General features: G+C 41.2%; 2 protein-coding genes across 2 annotated transcripts; both read left to right on the forward strand.

The window, feature by feature from the left end:
- Nucleotides 1-3,415: 3,415 nt before the first annotated feature.
- On the forward strand, nucleotides 3,416-13,257 carry LOC106582194 (transmembrane protein 106B). The gene is made up of 8 exons (XM_014165030.2): nucleotides 3,416-3,717; nucleotides 7,914-8,130; nucleotides 8,413-8,476; nucleotides 8,607-8,766; nucleotides 10,080-10,220; nucleotides 10,619-10,668; nucleotides 10,756-10,809; nucleotides 11,689-13,257. Exons 2-8 carry the CDS (start codon nucleotides 7,926-7,928, stop codon nucleotides 11,807-11,809), a joined length of 795 nt encoding a protein of 264 aa, XP_014020505.1. The 5' UTR covers nucleotides 3,416-3,717; nucleotides 7,914-7,925; the 3' UTR covers nucleotides 11,810-13,257.
- A 9,956-nt stretch (nucleotides 13,258-23,213) lies between these two features.
- LOC106582211 (von Willebrand factor D and EGF domain-containing protein) lies at nucleotides 23,214-25,546 on the forward strand. The gene is made up of 5 exons (XM_014165055.2): nucleotides 23,214-23,563; nucleotides 23,751-23,846; nucleotides 24,096-24,200; nucleotides 24,487-24,582; nucleotides 25,205-25,546. The coding sequence occupies exons 1-5, from the start codon at nucleotides 23,323-23,325 to the stop codon at nucleotides 25,315-25,317; spliced, it is 651 nt and encodes a 216-aa protein (XP_014020530.1). The 5' UTR covers nucleotides 23,214-23,322; the 3' UTR covers nucleotides 25,318-25,546.
- Nucleotides 25,547-25,633: the final 87 nt, after the last annotated feature.

Genomic DNA, 25,633 nt, shown 5'->3' on the forward strand with positions numbered 1-25,633 from the left:
TGGTCTCATCTGACCACAACGCTTTCACCCAGTTGTCCTCTGAATCATTCAGATGTTCATTGGCAAACTTCAGACGGGCATGTATATGTGCTTTCTTGAGCAGGGGGACTTTGCGGGCGCTGCAGGATTTCAGTCCTTCACGGCGTAGTGTGTTACCAATTGTTTTCTTGGTGACTATGGTCCCAGCTGCTTTGAGATCATTGACAAGATCCTCCCGTGTAGTTCTGGGCTGATTCCTCACTGTTCTCATGATCATTGCAACTCCACGAGGTGAGATCTTGCATGGAGCCCCAGGCCCGAGGGAGATTGACAGTTCTTTTGTGTTTCTTCCATTTGCGAATAATCGCACCAACTGTTGTCACCTTCTCACCAAGCTGCTTGGTGATGGTCTTGTAGCCCATTCCAGCCTTGTGTAGGTCTACAATCTTGTCCCTGACATCCTTGGAGAGCTCTTTGGTCTTGGCCATGGTGGAGAGTTTGGAATCTGATTGATTGACTGCTTCTGTGCACAGGTGTCTTTTATACAGGTAACAAACTGAGATTAGGAGCACTCCCTTTAAGAGTGTGCTCCTAATCAGGGGCGGAAATCCCGGGGGGGACGGGGGGGACACGACCCCCCCATCCTGGGAAAAATATGATTTGTCCCCCCCAATATATCACTGAAACATAACTATGTAATTTAATAATATTAACAATACGCAATGAAAGCAATTGTGCTGATTATAGACACTTAATAGCGCGTTTTTAAGTTTCAAAAGTTTGCGACCCCCCCACCCTTTGCCTCACAATGGTTTGATCCACTACCAGTTCCTTAGTTGGCAAGGTAACAGAGGGGTCGTGTCTACTGTCTGAAAGGCACTCAATGAATGTAACTGACGTGAGGTTAATCTAGTCAATCGCGCACACACACTAGCTGAATATGCAGAGCTAGCGCGCAAATATTAACTATTAAGCTAGCTAGTACCTATTCCATTTATGTGTCGTCGTCAAAGATGGAATCTTTGCTATCGTCAATTTATTCCAAGGTCAGCATGCAGATTATGTAAGTTAGTGTTTCAAAGTCCCTGTGATAAGGTTAGCAATAAACTGAAGTCCAAACTGAACAGAACTACACTCTCTTCTACCATTGTCTTAAATATATTTAATGGTCTCGTTGCAAAAGCTAAATTGTCGCAAGGGAACTTTTATTTATTTATTTTATTTCACCTTTATTTAACCCGGGTAGCAAAGATTATAGCAAACACCACTGAAACTGAATTGGTGCTCGCTAGCTTTGCAAATTCAGCTATTGTTGGAAGCCAGCCAATATGAAACAAACTATTAAAATTACAAAAGGTTGCAGCATATGTTGTGTAAATGGTGAACTCATACAGCTGTCAACTCTTGTCATTTTAATCCGTTTCACATTTGCTAGCTACCTTTTAGATCGAAGCCCAAATAGAATGATAGAAGATGATAGAAGCCCATCTCCTACTGTAAATAACCTACACACTGTGTGTGTGTGTAGCCAGCCAGCCAGCCAGGTAGAAAAATGGCAGAAAAATAAAAGACGGACATCAGAGTATAGTAAGAACCCTAGTAGCCTAATATCTCAAAGACTAGTTGATAAAATGTTCATAAGAAAGAAATGAAATTCTAATGGAAATGTTTCACAATGATGTCATTAGGCAGAGCAGGCAACAGATGGCACACAGACAGCAGAGTTGGGGACAGATATGCAGGGACAGACTGGCAGAGACAGGGAGTCTCAGGTAAGTTTGTTGAGTCTTTGTTTGGCAACATTATGAAAGGTTCTCAATTTTTTTACTTGTAAAATAGGAACATAATTGGAAAATGCCATGCCACTCTCAACTTAAACTGGTGACTGAACTAAGATTTGTTAAAGGCAATGGTATTGCTGTTGTGATTAGTTGTGTAGTTTTGGGTACCGGTAGTTAGGAGTACGGCAAACACCTTATTTATTTGGTTCCTCAATATACATTTACCATATTACAATGTAGGCTATGTGTTACAGCACTACTTTTGGTGTCCCCCTCAGGAATTGCTCTTGAGAAAATTTCATGTAATTGTCCCCTCCAAAGTTGATATCAGATTTTCGCCCCTGCTCCTAATCTCAGCTCGTTACCTGTATAAAAGACACCTGGGAGCCAGAAATCTTTCTGATTGAGAGGGGGTCAAATACTTATTTCCCTCATTAAAATGCAAATCAATTTATAACATTTTTGACATGTGTTTTTCTGGATTTGTTTGTGGTTATTCTGTCTCTCACTGTTCAAATAAACCTACCATTAAAATTATAGACTGATCATTTCTTTGTCAGTATGCAAACGTACAAAATAAGCAGGGGATCAAATACTTTTTCCCTCACTGTATGTACTTGCTCAGAGATTCTGTAAGAGCCCTCAATAAATAATTCATAAAAATATATAACTCCTGCTGTGTCCTGAATGTTTGTAGATTCTATAGAGATAATCTTAATCTTAAAAGAGTCAAATATAAAATGTGCCTTGTAGTGTCCTTTTTTGGCATTTATCCCTGAATGACAGATTACTGATCTCAATATGTAGGTCAACCTCTCATTGCCAACTGCTGAAAGATCAATAAAGCAAGATGAGGATACAAGGTTTCACATTACAGTGGTGACTTTTGACTTTACATGAGAAACATAAAGTACAACAATATCTGGAGTGCTGGTCCAAATAGTTTGTCTACTGAGTACGGCTGCACATTTACTGCATGTGCGTGATGCTTCTCCCTTTGCAATCATTTGCTTGAAAAGAATATCAAGCGTGCCTTTTATGTTTGGAAGTGAAATGCTAAACATTGAAGTTTCTAATAAGGAGAGATGGGGTGTGATCCATGAATCAGTTCAAAACCAAAGTCCAAGAAGCCAACCTTTGGATTGATTGTGACCGAGGTGGGTTTAAGAAAATTGTTGGAAGGCTATGCATAATTGTGGTGATATAAACCTATAGCAACATGATTTTACTTGGATACTACCTAAAAAATTGTTTTATTTGTCAGGCCAAGCGATTGAGCTGCTACATTAACCATTAGGTTAATCTAGGTCGTTAACAGGTATGCCAGTCCATTATTGTTTACATTGGGTCTTTGTCTTTGTTTACATTTGATTTCACACTGGAAGCAAACAAGGCAATTTTCTCTCTACAAGCAAATATGTATGCCATGTACAGTCTATTACAGTGTATTGCATTGGGGGCTATGGAGGGGGTGGAGAACAAAGTGCTGCTAGATATGTATGACACTGTCCCCCTCCAAAACGAACCATGCTTGGTAAGTAGAGACCCTACTGAGTATTTTTCACCACACTTTAGCTGAGACAGGTAGAAACGTTTTCTCTTTACGGCCCAATATTCTCAACATACTAGTGTCAACATTGTATTTTCATTATTGGTCTTAGAAAATATACGTTTTACATTTGTTTTCAGAAATGACATCGCAATTTCTTGTTGGCACAATAAAAGTGTCCATTGATTAAAATTCAATATAATTTGAATGAGTTATACACCTTGACATTTTTTGAAATGCGGGCTTTTATTTTGAAGGTTTCCTACTTTGCCATACGAACGTGACGTCATCGTCTGAGCCGCTGGCAAAATACAAGTGCATGTATTAATGTCAGTACTATATTGACATAAACAGCGGCTGTTCGTGACCAAGCATATGTAAAGCAATTCTGCGTGAATATACGCAAAGGTAAGCAGATTAATCCAATATCGAATGTTGCCATTTTGATCATATCCGTCGTGCGTGTGGAATACCGCACAGTGGTGCTTTGATGTTGTCAGAGGATCCGGGCAACATTTTGCAATATGGAAACATTTTATCCGAGCCAATGCCCTATGCAAGTATTCTACACAATGATTCACATCAATAACTTGACACCAAATAAAAATACAACAGAATATCGGAGCAAATACGCAACAATGTATTCGTGAGTTTTGGATTAAAATGGCAGGCGGGTGAAAGAGTTTCTCTGGAAGTAACATTGTGTACCATGTAGCATAATGGTCGTCTGCACATCAAAACAGAATCTCGACCATGTATAGCAGGAGCAGAAGACACGGTCCGATGTGTTTTGCTGGCTAGGCTACATATATTTGGTCCAGACCAAACTTTGGTCAGAACAAGTGTCTTTAAAAAATATAGTTTTAGTTTTAGTTTTTATTAAGAAATATCAACATACAAAAGAGGAATAGTCACATGCAAACAAGCATACATACTATTTACATTGCCAGGAATCCTAAACAAAGAAATCATATTCATTAATAATACAAGTTTTAATTGCCTTTTTTGTTTTTCATTTTAGTTAAAGTAGTGCCATATTGTTTAAATTCATTTATAAAGTGGAAAAAAGTTAGGTTTTGAATTAGACCATTTGCATTTGTGAATATGAAATTTACCTAGTATTATTAGCAGTTGAAATAAGTATACTACATCTTTATCTATGTCAGAATTTCTGAAATAAATAATTATATCAAAACCATTAAATAGTACAACTGGTCCTATTTGTTTTGTAACAAAATTCTGTATGTCAATCCAAAAATGCAAAATGGTCTCCTTCTCCATTCCACAGAAATCAAATTTATAGTCAATATTCAGTTTGAATCTTTCCAAAACATGTTTCACAGGATAAATTCTATGTAACATTTTAAATGAAACTTCCTTTACCTTGTTACTGATACAATATTTGTTAGCAATTTTCCATGCTTTCCCCCCATTGTATATCACCATAGATATTTGACCAAAAGAATCTTGCTGAGGGAATTGTAGTAGCACAAACAATATTCCTAATCTGTTTATTACTACATTTATCTTTGATGTTAATATTACCAATTAATATATTTTCATGTAAATCTATGTTACTTACATCAACCACAGAGGAATTTAAAATAGATACAACCCCCCTTGGAATCGTATCAAAAACAATTGCATATTCTTTCGGGGTTATTGGAATTTTAAACTTATCAAGAAATTCCCCATATGAGAGTAGATATCTATCCTCATTCAGTAACTGACCAACCAAAATAATTTTATTCTCAAACCAGTTATGACAAAAAAGAAACTTATTTTTAAATCGTATATCTTTTGTTATTCCATAGAAAATGTCTGAGGGGAAAAATTGTGTTTATATGCTAACGTCCAAGCTAAAATTTCCTGCTTATGGAATTTGGCCAATTTTACTGTGATTTTATCAACATCAAAATTACATTGAAGCAAAAATTCTAAACCACCAACAGAGTCAAATGAATACACTGCTCAAAAAAATAAAGGGAACACTTAAACAACACAATGTAACTCCAAGTCAATCACACTTCTGTGAAATCAAACTGTCCACTTAGGAAGCAACACTGATTGACAATATATTTCACATGCTGTTGTGCAAATGGAATAGATAACAGGTGGAAATTATAGGCAATTAGCAAGACACCCCCAATAAAGGAGTGGTTCAGCAGGTGGGGACCACAGACCACTTCTCAGTTCCTATGCTTCCTGGCTGATGTTTTGGTCACTTTTGAATGCTGGCGGTGCTTTCACTCTAGTGGTAGCATGAGACGGAGTCTACAACCCACACAAGTGGCTCAGGTAGTGCAGCTCATCCAGGATGGCACATCAATGCGAGTTGTGGCAAGAAGGTTTGCTGTGTCTGTCAGCGTAGTGTCCAGAGCATGGAGGCGCTACCAGGAGACAGGCCAGTACATCAGGAGACGTGGAGGAGGCCGTTGGAGGGCAACAACCCAGCAGCAGGACCGCTACCTCCGCCTTTGTGCAAGGAGGAGCAGGAGAAGCACTGCCAGAGCCCTGCAAAATGACCTCCAGCAGGCCACAAATGTGCATGTGTCTGCTCAAATGGTCAGAAACAGACTCCATGAGGGTGGTATGAGGCCCGACGTCCACAGGTGGGGGTTGTGCTTACAGCCCAACACCGTGCAGGACGTTTGGCATTTGCCAGAGAACACCAAGATTGGCAAATTCGCCACTGGCGCCCTGTGCTCCTCACAGATGAAAGCAGGTTCACACTGAGCACATGACAGACATGACAGAGTCTGGAGACGCCGTGGAGAACGTTGTGCTGCCTGCAACATCCTCCAGCATGACCGGTTTGGTGGTGGGTCAGTCATGGTGTGGGGTGGCTTTTCTTTGGAGGGCCGCACAGCCCTCCATGTGCTCGCCAGAGGTAGCCTGACTGCCATTAGGTACCGAGATGAGATCCTCAGACCCCTTGTGAGACCATATGCTGGTGCGGTTGGCCCTGGGTTCCTCCTAATGCAAGACAATGCTAGACCTCATGTGGCTGGAGTGTGTCAGCAGTTCCTGCAAGAGGAAGGCATTGATGCTATGGACTGGCCCGCCCGTTCCCCAGACCTGAATCCAATTGAGCACATCTGGGACATCATGTCTCGCTCCATCCACCAACGCCACGTTTCACCACAGACTGTCCAGGAGTTGGCGGATGCTTTAGTCCAGGTCTTGGAGGAGATCCCTCAGGAGACCATCCGCCACCTCATCAGGAGCATGCCCAGGCGTTGTAGGGAGGTCATACAGGCACGTGGAGGCCACACACACTACTGAGCCTCATTTTGACTTGTTTTAAGGACATTACATCAAAGTTGGATCAGCCTGTAGTGTGGTTTTCCACTTTAATTTTGAGTGTGACTCCAAATCCAGACCTCCATGGGTTGATAAATTGGATTTCCATTGATTATTTTTGTGTGATTTTGTTGTCAGCACATTCAACTATGTAAAGAAAAAAGTATTTAATAAGATTATTTCTTTCATTCAGATCTAGGATGTGTTGTTTAAGTGTTCCCTTTATTTTTTGAGCAGTATACTTAGGGAAGACATTCCAAATACTGTTCTGGTTCTTAATATACTTCAGAATCCAATTTATTTTAAAAGTATTATTTAGAGTATTGAAATCTAAAACATCAAAACCTCCTTGTTCTTGGGTATTAGCGAGAATATCTTTCCGTAGATAGTGAGGCTTTTTCCTCCAAATGAAATTATAAAGAATCTTATCTAAGTCCTTTATAATTTTAGGGGATAATTCAAGTGATAACGAGACATAAACCGATCTGGATAACCCTTCAGCTTTGGACAATAAAACCCGACCGTATAACGAAATATCTCTCAGCAACCAGAGGTTCAATATCTTCTTTGTTTTCTCAATAATGGGTTTAAAGTTTAATTCAGTCCTTTGTTTTTCATCCTTGCATATAACAATTCCAAGATAAGTAACCCTATCTTTAATTGGGATACCATATACTTCTTGTAAAAACACAGTCCTTGAGTGGAAATAAGACTGACTTTTTTATATAAATTTTCAAACCCGAAACTAAGGAAGTCTTCAATACAGGAAACTGCTTTAGAAACCTCATTCCTGTCTCTCAAAAATATGGTGGTGTCATCAGCCAGTTGACATAGTTTAAATTCATTGCCAAGTGATGAAACACCTTGAAAATTCCCTTTCTTGATATGAAGAGCCATACTTTGAGTAACCAATACAAATAAAAATGGACTAATTGGGCAGCCCTGCCTAATGCCTCGGCCAGAACAAGTATCTTTTGTTTGTCAGTAATTGTTTCAAACACGCATGAATTCCATAAATGGTGCACACTTGATAAGAGCTTTTGGGGAGTTGGTGTAAACTGGTCTAAACAAAACAAAATAATCTATGCAAAAATGAAATAGGAGAATGGTATCCTTAATGCAATATAAAATGGCTTTAAAGCCTGTCATGACATGGTCAGGTACATTGTTATAGTACAGAAGTAGTATAAAACAATGTGTAAACTGACCATAACTACCATGTAAATATCAAATGAATATGTGGCATGAGTTTTCACTACCAACCACACCTACTTATTAGATCTTACATGTTTTATTCACAGAAAGCTCTAGTGATGGGAAAGTCACACTCCCACTTGTCGAAGGGGAAAGACGACCGTGGCAGTCAGAGTGGCCTGACGACTGGTCCAGAGTACATAGATACACAGAGTGAAGAGGATGGAAAGAATGGAGATGTGTCTCAGTTCCCCTATGTGGAATTTACTGGCAGAGACAGTGTCACATGCCCCACATGCCAGGGCACTGGCAGAATACCACGGGGTAAGGGGATAAACACGAAACAAATACATTCCTACACAGTAATAAACATGAACCCTCACTCACTGACACAATGCACACCTACATCTGTAGTTAAACTGTCCCTCATGAGCTGCTAATAATTTTGCCTAATTTGAATTTTGCCATTCAAACAAGAATGCAAAACCAGAAACTAGGCTACCTAGAAACACTGACTTCCAACATGAATTGAAAATGGAAAAGACATAAGTTGAACCAATATCAGTTTCCTCTGTAAATGGCTTTGTCATCACATCTCTAATGCAGGCCAAGAGAACCAGCTTGTGGCTCTGATTCCATACAGTGACCAGAGGCTTCAGCCAAGGAGAACGTAAGTCTCATCTCACTCAGCCAGACGTCTCTTTATTGAAAGATGTGCAATTGAATGAATCAACTGTGGTTGACTGTGGTCTATATCCAACTTCTCTCTTTTAATGGCGCTTCCTCCCTTTTTCTTGCAGAAAGCTTTATGTCACTGTGTCCGTGTCTCTTTGCCTTCTGCTGTCTGGCCTGGCTGTGTTTTTCCTGTTCCCTCGTTCTATCGACGTCTCCTATGTGGGCGTGAAGTCTGCATTCGTCTCCTATGACCAGGACCAACGGATTGTCTATCTCAATATCACGGTAAGATCCTCTCTCTGGTGTTAGTTGTCCTTCTTGTGTTTCCGTCTAAGGGTTGACATGGATTCAAATGAAATTGTATTTGTCATGTGCTTCGTAAACAAAGGGTGTAGACTAACAGTGAAATGCGTACTTACCGGCCGTTCCCAACAATGCAGAGAGAAAAATAGAAAAAGAATAAAACAACAATAACACGAGGAATAAATACACCATGAGTAACAATAACTTGGCTATATACACTGGGTACAAGCACCGAGTGAATGTACAGAGGTATGAGGTAATTGAGGTAGATATGTACATATAGTTAGGGGTAAAGTGACTAGGCAACAGGATGGATAATAAACAGTAGCAGCAGCGTATGTGATGAATCAAAAGAGAGTCCTGGTAATTTTTTGGTTAACAATGTAGCAGTCTTAAGGCTTGGGGGGTAGAAGCTGTTCAGGGTCCTGTTGATTCCAGACTTGGTGCATCGGTACCGCCTGCCGTGCGGTAGCAGAGAGAAGAGTCTATGACTTGGTTGGCTGGAGTCTTTTACAATTTTTAGGGCCTTCTCTTACACCACCTGGTTCAGAGGTTCTGGATGGCAGGGAGCTCTGCCCCAGTGATGTACTGGGCCGTACACACTACCATCTGTAGCGCCTTGCAGTTACCATACCAAGTGGTGATGCAGCCAGTCAAGATGCTTTCAATGGTACAGCTGGAGAACTTTTTAAGGATCTGAGGGCCCATGCCAAAACTTTTCAGCCTCCTGGGGGAGAGGTGTTGTCGTGCCTTCTTCACCACTGTGTTGGTGTGTGTGGACAATGTTAATTCCTGAGGAGGAGGTGATCAGGCCTACCACCGTTGTGTCGTTAGCAAACTTAATGATGGTGTTGGAGACGTGCGGTCACGCAGTCGTCGATGAACAGGGAGTACAGGAGGGAAATAAGCACGCAGCCCTGAGGGGCCCCGTGTTGAGGGTCAACTTGGTGGATGTGTTGTTGCCTACCCTCACCACCTGGGAAATACTTTTTTTTTTAAACCTGGGGGCGGCCCGTCAGGAAGTCCAGGATCCAGTTGCAAAGGGAGGTGTTCAGTCCCAGGGTCCTGAGCTTAGTGATGAGCTTGGAGGGTACTATGGTGTTGAACGCTGAGCTGTAGCCGATGAACAGTATTCTCGCATAGGTGTTCTTCTTGTCCAGGTGGGAGAGGGCAGTGTGGAGTGCAATAAAGATTGCGTCATCTGTGGATCTGTTGGGGCAGTATGCAAATTGGAGTGGGTCCAACGTAATGACACTCTTTCCAACAACTGTTGTGCCGTATGGCTTTTCTTCTAGAACACTCTGAACATCACCAATAACAACTACTACGCTGTATCCCTGACCAACATCACAGCCCAAGTGCAGTTCTCTAAGACGGTGATTGGGAAGGCCCGTATTAGCAATGTGACGACCATAATACCACTGGATATGCAGCAGGTGGGTCTTTACCATGTGTAGTTCAGAATAACATGCCTTGGTATAACGGCTTGTTCTAAACATATTATAGTGTATGAAGAGGGCATCAAAGTTGTACCTTCAACTGTCCTGAAGTGCTTTTCTATCCCTCAACACAGTAGCTCATTGTTCCACCCGCTTTACTGCAAACTCTAGTAATAAAATCAGGCAACATTGATAATGAACCTTGTTGTTGTTGAATCCACTAGAACACCAGTCCCTGTTCTGAGGTCATCAGTAGAAGCGAGGATAGAATAAGGATGAGATTTTTGGACTGTTGCCCTCAAAAGTGACTCATTACTTAGTTAGTCAGCACTCAATCGCCCTGTTCAATATGGGAGATGGATAATGGCTGCATTACAACATATTGTTTATTTCAGATTGACTACACGGTTCCCACAGTCATTGCTGATGAGATGAGTTATATGTTGTAAGTATTTCACAACTTATTACATTTTATTGTGTGGTTGACAGTACAAATCGTGACATTTCTTTAATAAATGTTTTGTGTTTGCAGCGACTATTGCACCCTGAAGTCCATAAAGGTTCACAACATTGTGGTCATGATGCAGTAAGTATACAGTGCATTCGGAAAGTATTCAGACCCCTTCCCCTTTTCCACATTTTGTTACGTTACAGCCTTATTCTGAAATGTGTCCCCAAAAATGTTTTGCTCATCAATCTACACACAATACCCCATAATAACAAAGTAAAAACAGGTTTTTAGAAATGTTCGGAAATGTATAAAAAAATAAAAAATAAAAGCTGAAAAACCTTATTTACATAAGTATTCAGACCCTTTGCTATGAGATGCAAAATTGAGCTCAGGTGCATCCTGTTTCCATTGATCATCCTTGAGATGTTTCTACAACTTGATTGGAGTCCACCTGTGGTATTAACAATTAATTGGACATGATTTGGAAAGGCACACACTGGTCTATATAAGGTTCCACAGTTGACAGTGCATGTCAGAGCAAAAACCAAGCCATGAGGTCGGAGGAATTGTCTGTAGAGCTCCAAGACAGGATTGTGTCGAGGCACAGATCTGGGAAGGATACCAAAACATTTCTGCAGCATTGACGTTCCCCAAGAACACAGTCGCCTCCATCATTCTTAATATATGATATTACATTAGTGTTATATATAAATATATTTTTGCAGAAATGTTTAAAAGCCTGTTTGCTTTGTCATTATGGGGTATTTTGTGTAGATTGATAAGGGGAAAAAAAGATTTAATACATTTTACTATAAAGCTGTAACGTAACAAAATTTGTAAAAAGTCAAGGCTCTGAACACTTTCTGAATGCATTGTACCTTTTCAAATATCTCTACTAATACATTGAGTTTACACATGTTGCTGTACCTACACTATTTATTTTGTCCAACCTCACACGCCCATGTGGGCAGCCATTTTGGGGAAACTGACTACTGTCTATTGACTGGTTTTCAGGGTGACTGTGACCACATCCTACTTTGGGCACTCGGAGCAGGTCTCCCAGGAGATGTACGAGTATGTGGACTGTGGGGGAAACACCACCTCACTGCATGGCCATGTGAAGATGTATCAGTAAGGCAGTAAAAACAAAGCCATAATGGAAGCACATCGATCTAAAGGTAGACGAAAGGGTTTTACGGAGTTCCTTTGGGCACACGTCTACTGTAGAAGGAGGAACCATGTCTCAGAGAAAGTGAAGTTAGCAAGGTGCCAATGTACAGTTTAATGAGGGTTTGATGATGTCACCGGTAGAAAATCTCTTGTGCAAATTCTTCGTAATAGAATGATCCAATCCAATGTGTACAGGCATTTGAGATAAAGATGCACTTTAGCTTTGTATGGGAAACGTAATCATTAGAAAGTATTTATACGGCAGAGTTGTTGATGTAATGTAACCTGTCCCACTAACCTTCCCAGACCACTAGGTACGGGACATGCAATACAAATAAAGTAATAGGACAGCATCCTCATTTGGATTATCAGCACCACTAATCACACCAAACCACTTTTTGATGGCCTTTTATCCCCATTCTTTTTTTATACCGGCCATTTTGTTTTCTTCAAGGATTGTTTTGTACGTAATAGTACTTCCTGATGTGTATCGTTACTCTTACATTTTCATTGTAATGATAGTTATATTTACATCTAATTCTGAGGTGACATATCATGTAGGGGTGAAGTCAGAGTAATTATGATGACTACGGACCTTAATTAGATTGCAACATTTAGGTATTTTAATGAGAGGAATCTTGTATTTTTATATCATTCAAATACAGTACCTATAACTATTAGATGTGTTGTTTATGATGTGAATTACTCTTTAATTTTAAACCTCTATGAATTGTTTGTTTTAATGGGAATGTTAGGTGTTTTTCTAACTTGGGTAGTAGACAACTACCTATTCGAAATATCATATTACATAAATACCCTCAATGGTGTTGTAAAATGTGGTTTTTATTTTATCTTTGAAAATTGATTTTAAGAGGTTATTTTGTCTTTACATGTTTTATTTGATGCCCTTTGCCCCTTTCAATTCGTCATAGTTGATCACTGAAACTTGTCAGTAAGTTGTGATTTTTTAGTTTGTGTTTATTTCTGAGATTATTAAATGTCAGGATACTGTAAGTATCCATTTGTTATATTCCTTAAACATTTGTTATAGCTTTAAAGTATTTTGTGCATGTACAGAACACTGAACTGAGGACAATAAAAATGCCCAATATAAAATATCAGATGCTTACATTGTTTAAATGATCTGATATACTCTATGGAGGAATTACTCTGTGGAGGAACAATCACACCATATACTGTTGGATACGTCAAAGTACCATATTATGTCCCAAATCATCCAAGAAGAAAACCTTCATCAGTTTAAAGTCAGTTCTGAATCCTCACTGAGGTGTGTTGACTGTGTACTGCTGTGTAATTGTGGATACTGTCCATGTAAGCCACTGCCAGTCATACAGTACATGTAACAATGCTTTTTCTTTGCATGAAACTGAGAATAAAAGTGGTTGATTTTGAGGTTTTTGTTTGGTGCATTTATTGATAGTTTGTAGTTGGGGGAGAATTCAAAGGTTGGTGAAATGTGCAATACCAATCACTATCACAGGGTGGCGCCTAATTTAACTAAATTAACTTAGTAAGTGTTGGATGAAAGTATAGTTTCTGTAATGACCAATGACCATATGCACAGGTTTGCATAAAAACCTTACCTTACTCACTATTCAAGTCCAAGTAATTAACAACACAATGCATGCCATTCATGTGTAAAACACACCAAGTCCAATATTTAGCATCTTAAAAATTGCATGATGTTACATTTAAAGTCACACAGAATAGACAGGCTTAGGTATGTTTGACAGGGTGCTCTAGTGAACAAATGTGTTACTTTTATTCTAAATGGACAGCATACAGCATGCGTTTGCTGTCATATAGTATTGTGTCAATGTGGTACTCTGTTCTACAAGATCCTAAACAGGGTTGTTTGCTGTATTGTAATGCATGTGTATTGTAATGCATCTACTAATCCTGTATGACCTTGGAATTTATTTGTAGTCTGTTCTGGATGTGTGTTACTTTGTTTGCTTCCAGATGCTCACCGGTGCTTCAGGTCTCCAGTGTGTACCGGTATGCTTGCCTCACATCTGTTGCTGTCATTAAAATGGCAGTTGACTTACTCTATCCACGATTCAGGTCAGGGACTTGGAGCGGTTCCTAATTAACCAGGGCCCAGTTTCCCAAAAGAATCTTAAAGCGATTGTTCACTCAAATTACAAAACTACACATTGGTTTCCTTACCCTGTAAGCAGTCTATGGAAAAGGTATGACAGCAATCCATGATTTGGTTTACTTTCCTTGGCACTGTTTCCACATGCTAACGTTCTAGCATTTGTGGCACAAATCCCATTCAAGTCATGGGACCAATATTAGCATTTTTCACGCACCATGTCCAAATCATCTGAAAGTATTTCAAATTGATTGTAAAGCTCAACAAAGTCAATTATAGATGTTTTGAACATGATGCGCAAAAAATGCTAATGTCGGTCCAATGACTTGAATGGGATTCGTGCCTCAATGGTTTCCCAAAACCCTTGTTAGTAAAGTTTCACCTGAAAACACGTTATTTACTGACTGCCTCAGACCACTCGTAGAACAGCTAAGTGAGTCGTTTGATGCTTTTTTTGCCCTTCCGCGTCACTTTATACACAGAAGATCTCCACTAAACATACAATAAGGATGTTTATACACCTCTGTGACCACAAAGTTCAGCAGAAATACAAAGTTGCCAATGGCTTTGCAATTGTTACAAACAAGCAAAGGATAAAAATATTCTTCAAATGAAAACCGAGATGACTGCATTAAAATGTAAAAACAGTATAGGCTTTATAGGCCTATGTATTTCAATCATATTGAAATCAAGTTCATGTTCAATCAATTGAGTTCTATTTTGCTAATTGAAGGCTACTGTCTCAAATTTTTTTGCCTCAATATATCTCATGATGTGTAACAACATGTTCGCGACTCGTAAGCTTAAGATCCATCCATATCGGGTAACCAGGCGCAGACACAGACAAAATGCAGTCACGTGCTGTGCTCACTGGCACCATTTATCACCACCAACTCTGAGGGAGACTGAGTTTTCCTGTATTCAGAGTGTATTGAAACTAATGGCCAAGATTCTGAACTATTTGTAATGCTGTGCAGGCTACTGTGCTTCCTCAGCATGATACAAGACATCTGGAAAATGAAGTAGACCGTGTGAGGATGTGAATCTGGTTTCAGACTTCTGGGTTAAGCAGCTCATGCAATGTTCACAAAATGGAGTTTTTGCAAAAATATGGTTGTTCTTCAGGGAGAAAAGGTACAAATGGTGAAAGTAACATGATGCTTTTACAGCTATTGAGGAAGTACATTAACCCAGGGATGTATGTATGCCAGTGTAAGGGTTCATGTTTCCAGGGATGTATGGATGCCAGTGTATGGGTTCATGTTTCAGGGATGTATGGATGCCAGTGTATGGATTCACATTTCAGGGATGTAGCCTTGACAAACAACAAGTGTGTGAAATAATTATCTAAATACAATTGTGTTTCTACAAACAACCCTAAATATCATAGCACACCAAAAAGGACATTTAGATATCAGTGTAAGGTAGACTAGGAAGTTAGAAATGGGAGCAGACTAGACTAGTTTGGTTGTGTAAATGTCATCTCCTCCCCCATAGATCATATATACTTTCCCTTTTCCAGATGTAAGGAAATGACTTTTCCAGGTGCGCTGTCGATGGACTTCCATTACAGAGAAATCCAACAAAACATTTATGTTCTACCTCTAGCCTATTCTCCCTTCCATGATCAAATCAAATCAAATGTTATTTGTCACATGCGCCGGATACAACAGGTGTGGACCTTACAGTGTCGAGGTAATTGGTGTCGAGGTAATTGAGGTAATATGTACATGTAGGTAGAGTTGTTAAAGTGACTATGTATAGATAACAGAGAGTAGCGGCAGCGTAGAATTGGGGGGGCATGCAAATAGTCTGGGTAGCCATTTGATTAGTTGTTCAGGAGTCTTATGGCTTGGGGGTAGAAGCTGTTTAGAAGCCTCTTGGATCTAGACTTGGCGCTCCGGTACCGCTTGCCGTGCGGTAGCAGAGAGAACAGTCTATGACTAGGGTGGCTGGAGTCTTTGACAATTTTTAGGGCGTTCCTCTGACATCGCCTGGTATAGAGGTCCTGGATGGCAGGAAGCTTGGCCCCGGTGATGTACTGGGCCGTGCGCACTACCCTCTGTAGTGCCTTGCGGTCGGAGGCCGAACAGTTGCCATACCAGGCCGTGATGCAGACCCGTCAGGATGCTCTCGATGGTGCAGCTGTAAAACCTTTTGAGGATCTGAGGACCCATGCCAATTTTTTTCAGTCTCCTGAGGGGGAATAGGTTATGTTGTGACCTCTTCACGACTGTCTTGTTGTGCTTGGACCATGTTAGTTTGTTGGTGATGTGGACGCCAAGGAACTTAAAGCTCTCAACCTGCTCCACTACAGCCACGTTGATGAGAGTGGGTGTTGTTACCTACACTTACCACCTGGGAGCGGCCTGTCAGGAAGTTCAGGATCCAGTTGCAGAGGGAGGTGTTTAGTCCCAGGGTACTTAGCTTAGTGATGAGCTTTGAGGGCACTATGGTGTTGAACGCTGAGCCGTAGACAATAAATAGCATTCTCACATAGGTGTTCTTTTTGTCCAGGTGTGAGAGGGCAGTGTGAAGTGCAATAGAGATTGCATCATCTGTGGATCTGTTGGTGCGGTATGCAAATTGGAGTGGGTCTAGGGTTTCTGGGATAATGGTGTTGATGTGAGCCATAAACAGCCTTTCAAAGCACTTCATGGCTACAGACGTGAGTGCTACGGGTCATTTAGGCAGGTTACCTTAGTGTTCTTGGACTCAGGGACTATGGTGGTCTGCTTGAAACATGTTGGTATTACAGACTCAGACAGGGAGAGGTTGAAAATGTCAGTGAAGACACTTGCCAGTTGGTCAGCGCATGGAGAAATATAGTTACCTAGTACAACCTAAAAGGGTTCTTCGACTCTTTGAATAACCCTTTTTGGTTCCAGGTATCACCCTATTGCGTTCCATGTAGAACCCTTTTTCCAGAGGGTACTAAATGTAACCCAAAAGAGTTCTACCTGGAACCAAAAGGGTTCTCCTATGGGGAACCGATTTTTTTAAGAGTGTACCTACCATTGTGAATTAGGTTTACTTCAAACTCAGCAGACTATACTTTACAGGCTATAGCCTACATTAGGCCTACATTCTGGCTAATAACTATCACATCATGCATAGAACGTAATAATGAAGCATTGATAACTTCTAAACTTTTTATTAATTTTTTTATTTCACCTTTATTTAAAGGTGAAATAAGAGCAAGATGCAAGGTGCTTCTTTGTCGAATATATGTTTTAATTGCTCAAAATAGGTGACCAAACTACATTAAGTGTACAAAACATTAGGAACATCTGCTCTATCCATGACATAGACTGACCAGGTGAATCCAGGTGAAAGCTATGATCCCTTATTGATTTCACTTGTTAAATCCACTTCAATCAGTGTAGATGAAGGGGCGGAGACAGGTTAAAGAAGGATTTTTATGCCTTGAGACAATTGAGGCATGGATTGTGTATGTGTGCAATTCAGAGGGTGAATGGGCAAGACAAAAGATGTAAGTGCCTTTGAAAGGGGTATGATAATAGGTGCCAGGCCAACCGGTTTGAGTGTGTCAAGAACTGCAGCGCTGCTGGGTCAACAGTTTCCCGTGTTTATCAAGAATGGTCCACCACCCACCGAACATCCATCCATCCAACTTGACACAACTGTGGGAAGCATTGGAGTCAACATGGGCCAGCATCCCTGTGGAACGCTTTCGACATCTTGTACAGTCCAAGCCCCGATGAGTTGAGGCTGTTCTGAGGGCAAAAGGGGATGCAACTCAACATTAGGATGTGTGTTCCTAATGTTTTGTACACTCAGTGTATTGGGACACACATTGGGCTAGACTACTGGTTCAAGAGTTATAAAAGGAACAGAGAGAGGATGGATGTAATAGAGGCCAGTGGAGATGCCAGCGGAGATGCATGAATTGCACAATAATATTTTGGTCTGACACACATTTTGTGCCAATGAACTGAAGTTGAACATCACCAAATGCGTCAGTTTAATTAAATGTGCAATAAAAAAGTATAATGCCTAGGCCTATTTAATTAAACCCTGGCTGTTTATGTAGGCAACTGACAGGAGTGTCAAGGAGTGGAATGTAAGCTGAAAAGACTGGTAACCAGACTATGAACACGTGACAAAGTAGCTATAAGTATTGAAATGTTTGTGTGAACTGGAAAAGGACCACTACTGGGTTTCTCTAACATCAAGAAAGTCCCTTGTTGACCTTTCACATTAGCTGGAAAAGTCCAGACAGAGTTCAGAGACAGCTGTCAATAAATCACTTCAAAACAGTGAGTGACTTCTGTGCAATGGTAATTTCGAGTTAACCCAGAACTAAAGTCTCAAGTAACTTGTCAGCTGCCCACCCACCAGAGATTAGTGCAATGGTAAATAAATTGTAAATGTTCAGTGTTCAGGCTATCTCAATTCTCTAAATCAACAAGTTTTCCCTTTGAATGGCAGGCATTCCTCTGTGCAGAACGACTACGCCCAGAGAGACCGAGAGGAAATTGAGGCCACCTTCAAACTCCTCAATTCCACCCTGTCCTCACCAATGTGAAGCTTGCCACAATAACTATCAGCCACAATAATGGATTTGCGAGTTGCCTTCAAAAGAAAAGTCCCATATTGAAAGTGAGGCAAACGGATACAAATAGTGGAACTATGCCATGTTTGGACTAGATAATGCTAAACAAGCATGGCCTGAGGTAATATAATAAAAACTAATTAAAAAAATTCAATACATTTTAAAATAAATACCAAAATAAATCATGAAATCCCACTGTGGATGTGTTAGACTGCATAATTGCATTTGGGGCATACATACAGTATATGCACTGTACAGCGTTACCTATGGAGTGTGCACTGTCTGTGCACCCATGGAATGGGGTCTCAGCCTATTCAGTGACACCCACAGATTACAGTTTACACAAACATTAGCGTCAGAGCTCTTATTGTCATTGGTGATCAGTCCTTCTACCGTTGTGTCATCAGCAAACTTGATGATGGTGTTGGAGTCAAAAATATTAGCGTCTTATTGCAGGACTTTGACGGTGGCAAATTACCTCCTCAGTCAAACCATTGTGCGTATTGAACATTCATTCATATTGGACTGTATAGCCTTAACTGAATGCTGGTATCAGCCTACTCAGTGACACCCACAGATTACAACTGTAGAGTTTACACAAAAAGTATGTGAACCCTTTGGAATTACTTGGATTTCTGCATAAATTGGTCATAAAATGTCTTCTGATCTTCATCTAAGTCACAACAATAGACAAACACAGTGTGCTTAAACTAATAACATACAAATTATTGTATGTTTCTTGCCTATACTGAACACAACATAGCTCTGGATAAGAGCGTCTGCTAAATGACTAAAATGTAAAATGTAAATGTAAACAACATTTAAACTTTCACAGTGTAGCCTGGAAAGAGTATGTGAACCCCTAGGCTAATGACTTCTCCAAAAGCTAATTCAAGTCAGGAGTCAGCTAACTTGAGTCCAATCAATGAGACGAAATTGGAGATGTTGGTTAGAGCTGCCCTGCCCTATAAAGAATACTCACAAAATTTGAGTTTGCTATTCACAAGAAGCATTGTCTGATGTGAACCATGCCTTGAACAAAATAGATCTAAAAAAAATGAAGATTAAGAATTGTTGACTTGCATAAAGCTGGAAATGGTTACAAAAGTATCTCTAAAAGCCTTGATGTCCACGGTAAGACAAATTGTCTATAAATGGGGAAAGTTCAGCACTGTTGCTACTCTCCCTAGGAGTGGCCGTCCTTCAAAGATGACTGCAAGAGCACAGCGCAGAATGCTCAATGAGGTTAAGAAGAATAATAGAGTGTCAGCTAAAGACTTACAGAAATCTCTGGAACATGCTAACATCTCTGTTGACGAGTCTACGATACGTTAAACACTAAACAAGAATGGTGTTAATGGGAGGACATCACGGAAGAAGCCACTGCTGTCCAAAGAAAACATTGCTGCATGTCTGAAGTTCACAAAAGAACACCTGGATGTTCCACAGCGCTACAGGCAAAATATTCTGTGGACAGATTAAACTAAAGTTGTGTTGTTTGGAAGGAACACACAACACTATGTGTGGAGAAAAAAAGGCACAGCATACTGACATCAAAATTTCATCCCAACTGTAAAGTATGGTGGAGGGAGCATCATGATTTAGGTCTGCTTTGCTGCCTCAGGACCTGGACAGCTTGCTATCATCGACAGAAAAATGAATTCCCAAGTTTATCAACACATTTTACAGGAGAATGTAAGGCTATCTGTTGAAGCCAATTGAAGCTCAACAGAAGTTGGGTGATGCAACAGGACAATAACAAAAAACACAGAAGTAAATTGACAACAGAATGGCTTCAACAGAAGAAAATACACCTTCTGGAGTGGCCCAGTCAGAGTCCTGACCTCAACCCGATTGAGATGCTGTGGCATGACCTCAAGAGAGCGGTTCACACCAGACATCCCAAGAATATTGTTGAACTGATACAGTTTTGTAAAGAGGAATGGTCCAAAATTCCTCCTGACCATTGTACAGGTTTGATACGCAACCACAGAAAATGTTTGGTTGAGGTTATTGCTGCAAAAAGGAGGGTCAACCAGTTATTAAATCCAAGGGTTCACATACTTTGTCCACCCTGCACTGTGAATGTTTACACAGTGTGTTCAATAAAGACATGAAAACGTATAATTGTTTGTGTGTTATTAGTTTATGCAGACTGTGCTTGTCTATTGTTGTGACTTAGATGAAGATCAGATCCAATTTTATGACAAATGTATCCAGAAATCCAGGTAATTCTAAAGGATTCACATGCTTTTTCTTGCCACTGTATTTAGTAGTCTTGTTTAGCAGGCTTGGGGGTAGAAGCTTTTCAGGGTCCTCCTCTCCACCCTCTCAGGGCTGGGTATCTCAGGTTCTGCACACTTTTTAATTGCATCCTACCTAGCAGGACGCTCCTACCAGGTGACGTGGAGAGAATCTGTGACTGCACCATGTACTCTCCCTACTGGTGTCCTCCAGGGCTCGGTTCTAGGCCCTCTCCTCTTCTCTCTATACACCAAGTCACTCAGCTCTGTCATGTCCTCACATGCTCTCTCCTATCATTTCTATGCGGATGACACAACTATCTTTCTCCTTCGCCCCTTCTGACACCCAGGTGGCGACACACATCTTTGTGTGCCTGGCAGATATCTCAGCTTGGATGTCGGCCCACCACCTCAAGCTCTTCCTCCAGGGGAAGGTCTGCCCGCTCCAAGACTTCTCCATCATGGTTGACAACTGCACGGTGTCCCCCTCCTAGAGCTCAAAGAACCTTGGTGTGACCTAGGACAACACCCTGTCCTTCTCTGCAAACATCAAAGCAGTGGCACACTCCTGCAGGATCATGCTCAACAACATCCGTAGAGTACGATCCTACCTCACACAGGAAGCGGAGCAGGTCCTAATCCAGGCACTTGTCGTCTCCCGTCTGGACTACTGCAACTTGCTGTTGGCTGGGGCCTCCGTTTTGCCATGAAACCTCTGCAACTTATCCAGAACACTGCAGCCCACCTGGTGTTCAACCTTCTCAAGTCCACCATGACACCTTGCTCCTCTGCACACCCCACTGGCTTCCATTTGAAGCTAGCATCCACTACAAGACCATGGTACTTGCCTACAGAGCAGCAAGAGGAACTGCTCCTCCCTACCTTCAGGCTATGCTCAACTCCTACACCCCAACCAAGTACTCCGTTCTGTCACCTCTAGTCTCTTGGCCGTCTCATCCCTACAGGAGGGCAGCTCCCGCTCACCCCAGTCCAAGCTCTTCTCTGTGCTGGCACCCCAATGGTGGAATCAGCTTCACCCTGAAGCTAGGATAGCAAAGTCCCTGCCCATCTCCCAAAAACATCTGAAACCCTACCTATTCGAAGAGTTTCTTAAATAATCCCACAGAACCCCCACCTCACCCCCCCAGCCCCCAACACAAAAAGCCCTTTGTGAACTAACACTTGCACTTGACTTTCCTCCCCCTTACTAGGTCTGACTTTCCTGATAGCTACTTTATTGAGGAAAAATGTACTTACTAAATTACTGAAATGTAAAAATGTTCCAGACTTACTGCTTGCAGTGCGGTGGCAGAGAGAACAGTCTATGGCTTTAGTGGCTGGAGTCTTTGACAATTCTTTGGGCCTTCTCCTGACACCGGCTGGTATAAAGGTCCTGGATGGCAGGGAGCTCGGCCCCAGTGATGCACAGGACCGTACTCACCACCTTCTGTTGTGCCTTGCGTTTGGGTGCATTGCAGTTGACGTACCAAGCGGTGATGCAGCCAGTCAAGATTCTCTCAATGGTGCAGCTGTACAACGTTTTGAGGATCTGAGGAACCATACCAAATCTTTTCAGCCTCCTGTGTTTGTGGATAATGTTAATTCCTTACTGATGTGGACGCAGAGGAACTTTAAGCTTTTGACCCACTCCACTACAGCCCCATCGATGTGGATGGGCGTGTGCTCGCACCTCTGTTTCCTGTAGTCCACGATTAGCTCCTTTGTCTTGCAGACGTTGAGGCAGAGGTTGTTGTCTCTGATCTCGTCCCTATAGGCTGCTTCATTGTTGTCGATGATCAGTCCTACCACCACCGTGACATCAGCAAACTTGATGATGGTGTTGGAGTTCAAAATATTAGCGTCATAGCTCTTATTGCAGGACTTTGACCATGGCAAATCACCTCCCCAGCCAATCTATTGTGCGTATTGAACATTCATATTGAACTGTATAGTCTTACCTATGAAGTGTGCACCCATGAAATGGGGAGGTGATATGCCGCCATTGGACTGGAGCAGTGGAAATGCGTTCTCTGGAGTGATGAATCATGCTTCACTATCTGGCAGTCTGAGGACGAATCTGTTTTGTCCGTTGGAATCGTCCATCTATAGCAGCAAAAGGGGGACCAACTCCATATTAATGGCCATGATTTTGGAATGAGATGTTCGGATAGGTGTCCACATACTTTTGGACATGTAGTTGCATATTGTAAAATTAATTATTGTATTTATTTTAATTTGATAATCAACCTTTTTTTTAGCATTACCTAGTCCACATATGTCATGAAAACCACTATTTGTATGCGTTTGCGTCACTTTCAATTAGGGACTTTTATTTAAAAGCCAAACAGCAAATATATACTATTGTTGTTATTGTGGCTAGCTTCACATAGGTCCCGTCCTCTCCGTACACTTTCTCTCGACTGACTCTGTTGTAGTTTCTCTGTTCATCAGTGGGGGCGACGTGGAGAGAAGCCTTGCGGTGTCAATGCACGAAGGACTTGGTTTCAACCCCAGTTCCCGTTGTCCACTAAGTGAAGAGGATGGTGCTCGCTCGCTTCTGCTTTACCGCGTCGATAAAGATGGACCTCGCGCTGCTGGTCTGCTCGGTTGCGCTTGTAGGCATCTGCTTAGCGCGCTCGGACGCTCCGCGAGGGGTGGCGGTGCCCTTTGTTTTTGACCTCAAAGCGACGTGCGACCCTCCGTGCCAACATGCTGGCATCTGCATCCGAAACAACACCTGCTTCTGTTCTCGCGGCTATGAGGGAGAGACCTGCCAGTATGGTGATGTTACTTTATATTTGCCTAGAAAGGAAACAGTAAACAAAATTGCCAAACTATAAAAGACAAGTGATGCATTGAAGAATGTATGAAATATGTATATCATATTTTTTTTTCACAACATTTATGTAAAAGTTGCATGACTTACTGGATGAGTGCTGATGAATATATTGCCTCTTGTTTTGAACAGCTAACTGCTATCCCAAATGTAAGAATGGAGGAGAATGCCTTCGCCCTGGAAAATGCAGATGTCCTTCTGGATTTGGAGGAAAATATTGTCATAAAGGTACTTATCTAATTATGTTAACCTTTTAGATATACACTATGTTGGTGCTTGGTTAATGTTACAAATCTGATTAAATATTGTAATAATATCTATTTATTGGTAACTAGTCGGCTAGTACAAGTAACCTAATGTTTTATTTGGAGAGAGTGTGGTTTGAAAAGGGTAGGGAGTTAAGTCTTAGTCCTATAGTATAGGTTAGGAACATGGAGATGTAAGTGGATGATTTGATTGTATGTCTGTCTTTTCCAGTGAAATGTGATAGTGGATGCTGGAACGGTGGCGACTGCATCGCTGTGAATGGAGTGGCCAAGTGCATCTGTCCCTCCAGCTGGACTGGCTCTAAATGCCAAGAGGGTTTGTTTACCTCCTAATTAGCCTAATTCACACAGAGGTGAAACCAGCAGTGAGACTTGTTGCTCAGCTGGCCTGTTAATCAACAGTAGCGTATTAATCCTCTCCGGAACCTTCTGACAACTTCATTGAAATGCCAAGATGCCTTCACACGTACTAAAACAATAAAGAATAGTTGATTTAATTACTATCGAATGGGACAAAGAAAACTCTTCACATGGCCAAAGGTATAATGGTGATTTATTGGTTCCCGGAATGTTGAGAATGTGTTGTTGCGATGTTTCCCCAGCGATCTGTCCCCAGGGGTGCAGGAACGGGGGCAGCTGTGTGGCCCCAGGAATCTGCAGCTGTCCAGAGGGCTGGCTGGGTGGAGCCTGCCACACCGGTGAGTGAGATCTTAAGATAAATGCACTAACTGTAAGTCGCTCTGGATAAGAACGTCTGCTAAATGACTAAAATGTCATCACAGATTTGGCACACACACAACCAACATAAAACTATACACATTTTCAGACATGCACTTTTTTACTCTCACCCCAACAGACACACAAACACGGTAAATTATGCACACACACTTACAGGCAACAGGCCAAATAAATGTATAACCCATAACTGGAGCCTAATCACTGATCTGTTCTGGATGTCTGTCAAGTGTGTTAATTTGTAACACACTAACACACTTGGGTCAAACAATAGATAGCAGAGAAGTTAATCAGGCATGCTAAAGAATAACAAATATAAATCAGACTGTCAGAAAATTAAGAAATTGTTAACGGAAGTGTTTTTTTTATCCTGAAATAATCTACTGAGTGAGAAACCTGTCAATGTGAGATATCTGTTGAAAATGACTGTTTTGAGATTTTGTTCTCGGAGCTGTGTTTTCCCAGATGTGAAGAGTCCACCAGACTACATAATGAGCCCTCCTTCCTCTCTTTCTTAATGTAACATCTCTTTTTCTCATTTCCCCCTCCCTCCGTCTCTCTTCCCTCTCTCTCTCTATCTTGCAGCTGTTTGTCACCGGCCCTGTCTGAATGGAGGCAAGTGTTTGTCTCCCGATTCGTGCCGCTGTCGCCCTCCTTACTCTGGACCACGCTGTGAGGAGAGGAAAAAGGTGTTTTAACCCTTTAGGGGTCAGAGGTCAAAGAGGGCCAGTCAGAGGCCATGTAGAACCGTATTCATTCCAAATCTGGTGCTTTAGATATCGTCTCTCTGCCTTTTGTAAAAATGTTTTTTTTTAAAGAACCACAGATTTTTGTGTTAACAATAACATTTGACTGTTAACTTAATATCTACTATACAATTTGGGGTTATTTTGTGCTATATAATGAATAAAATGTGGATAAAAGGTTTATTGTTATTTTCTTATCATGCAGTCAGATGATTTACAGTAAAACAACACTTAGCGAACTGCTTTTACTAACAATATACTGTAGCCA

The sequence above is a fragment of the Salmo salar genome, chromosome ssa02, assembly GCF_905237065.1.
Source record: "Salmo salar chromosome ssa02, Ssal_v3.1, whole genome shotgun sequence".
Lineage (NCBI taxonomy): Eukaryota > Metazoa > Chordata > Actinopteri > Salmoniformes > Salmonidae > Salmo > Salmo salar.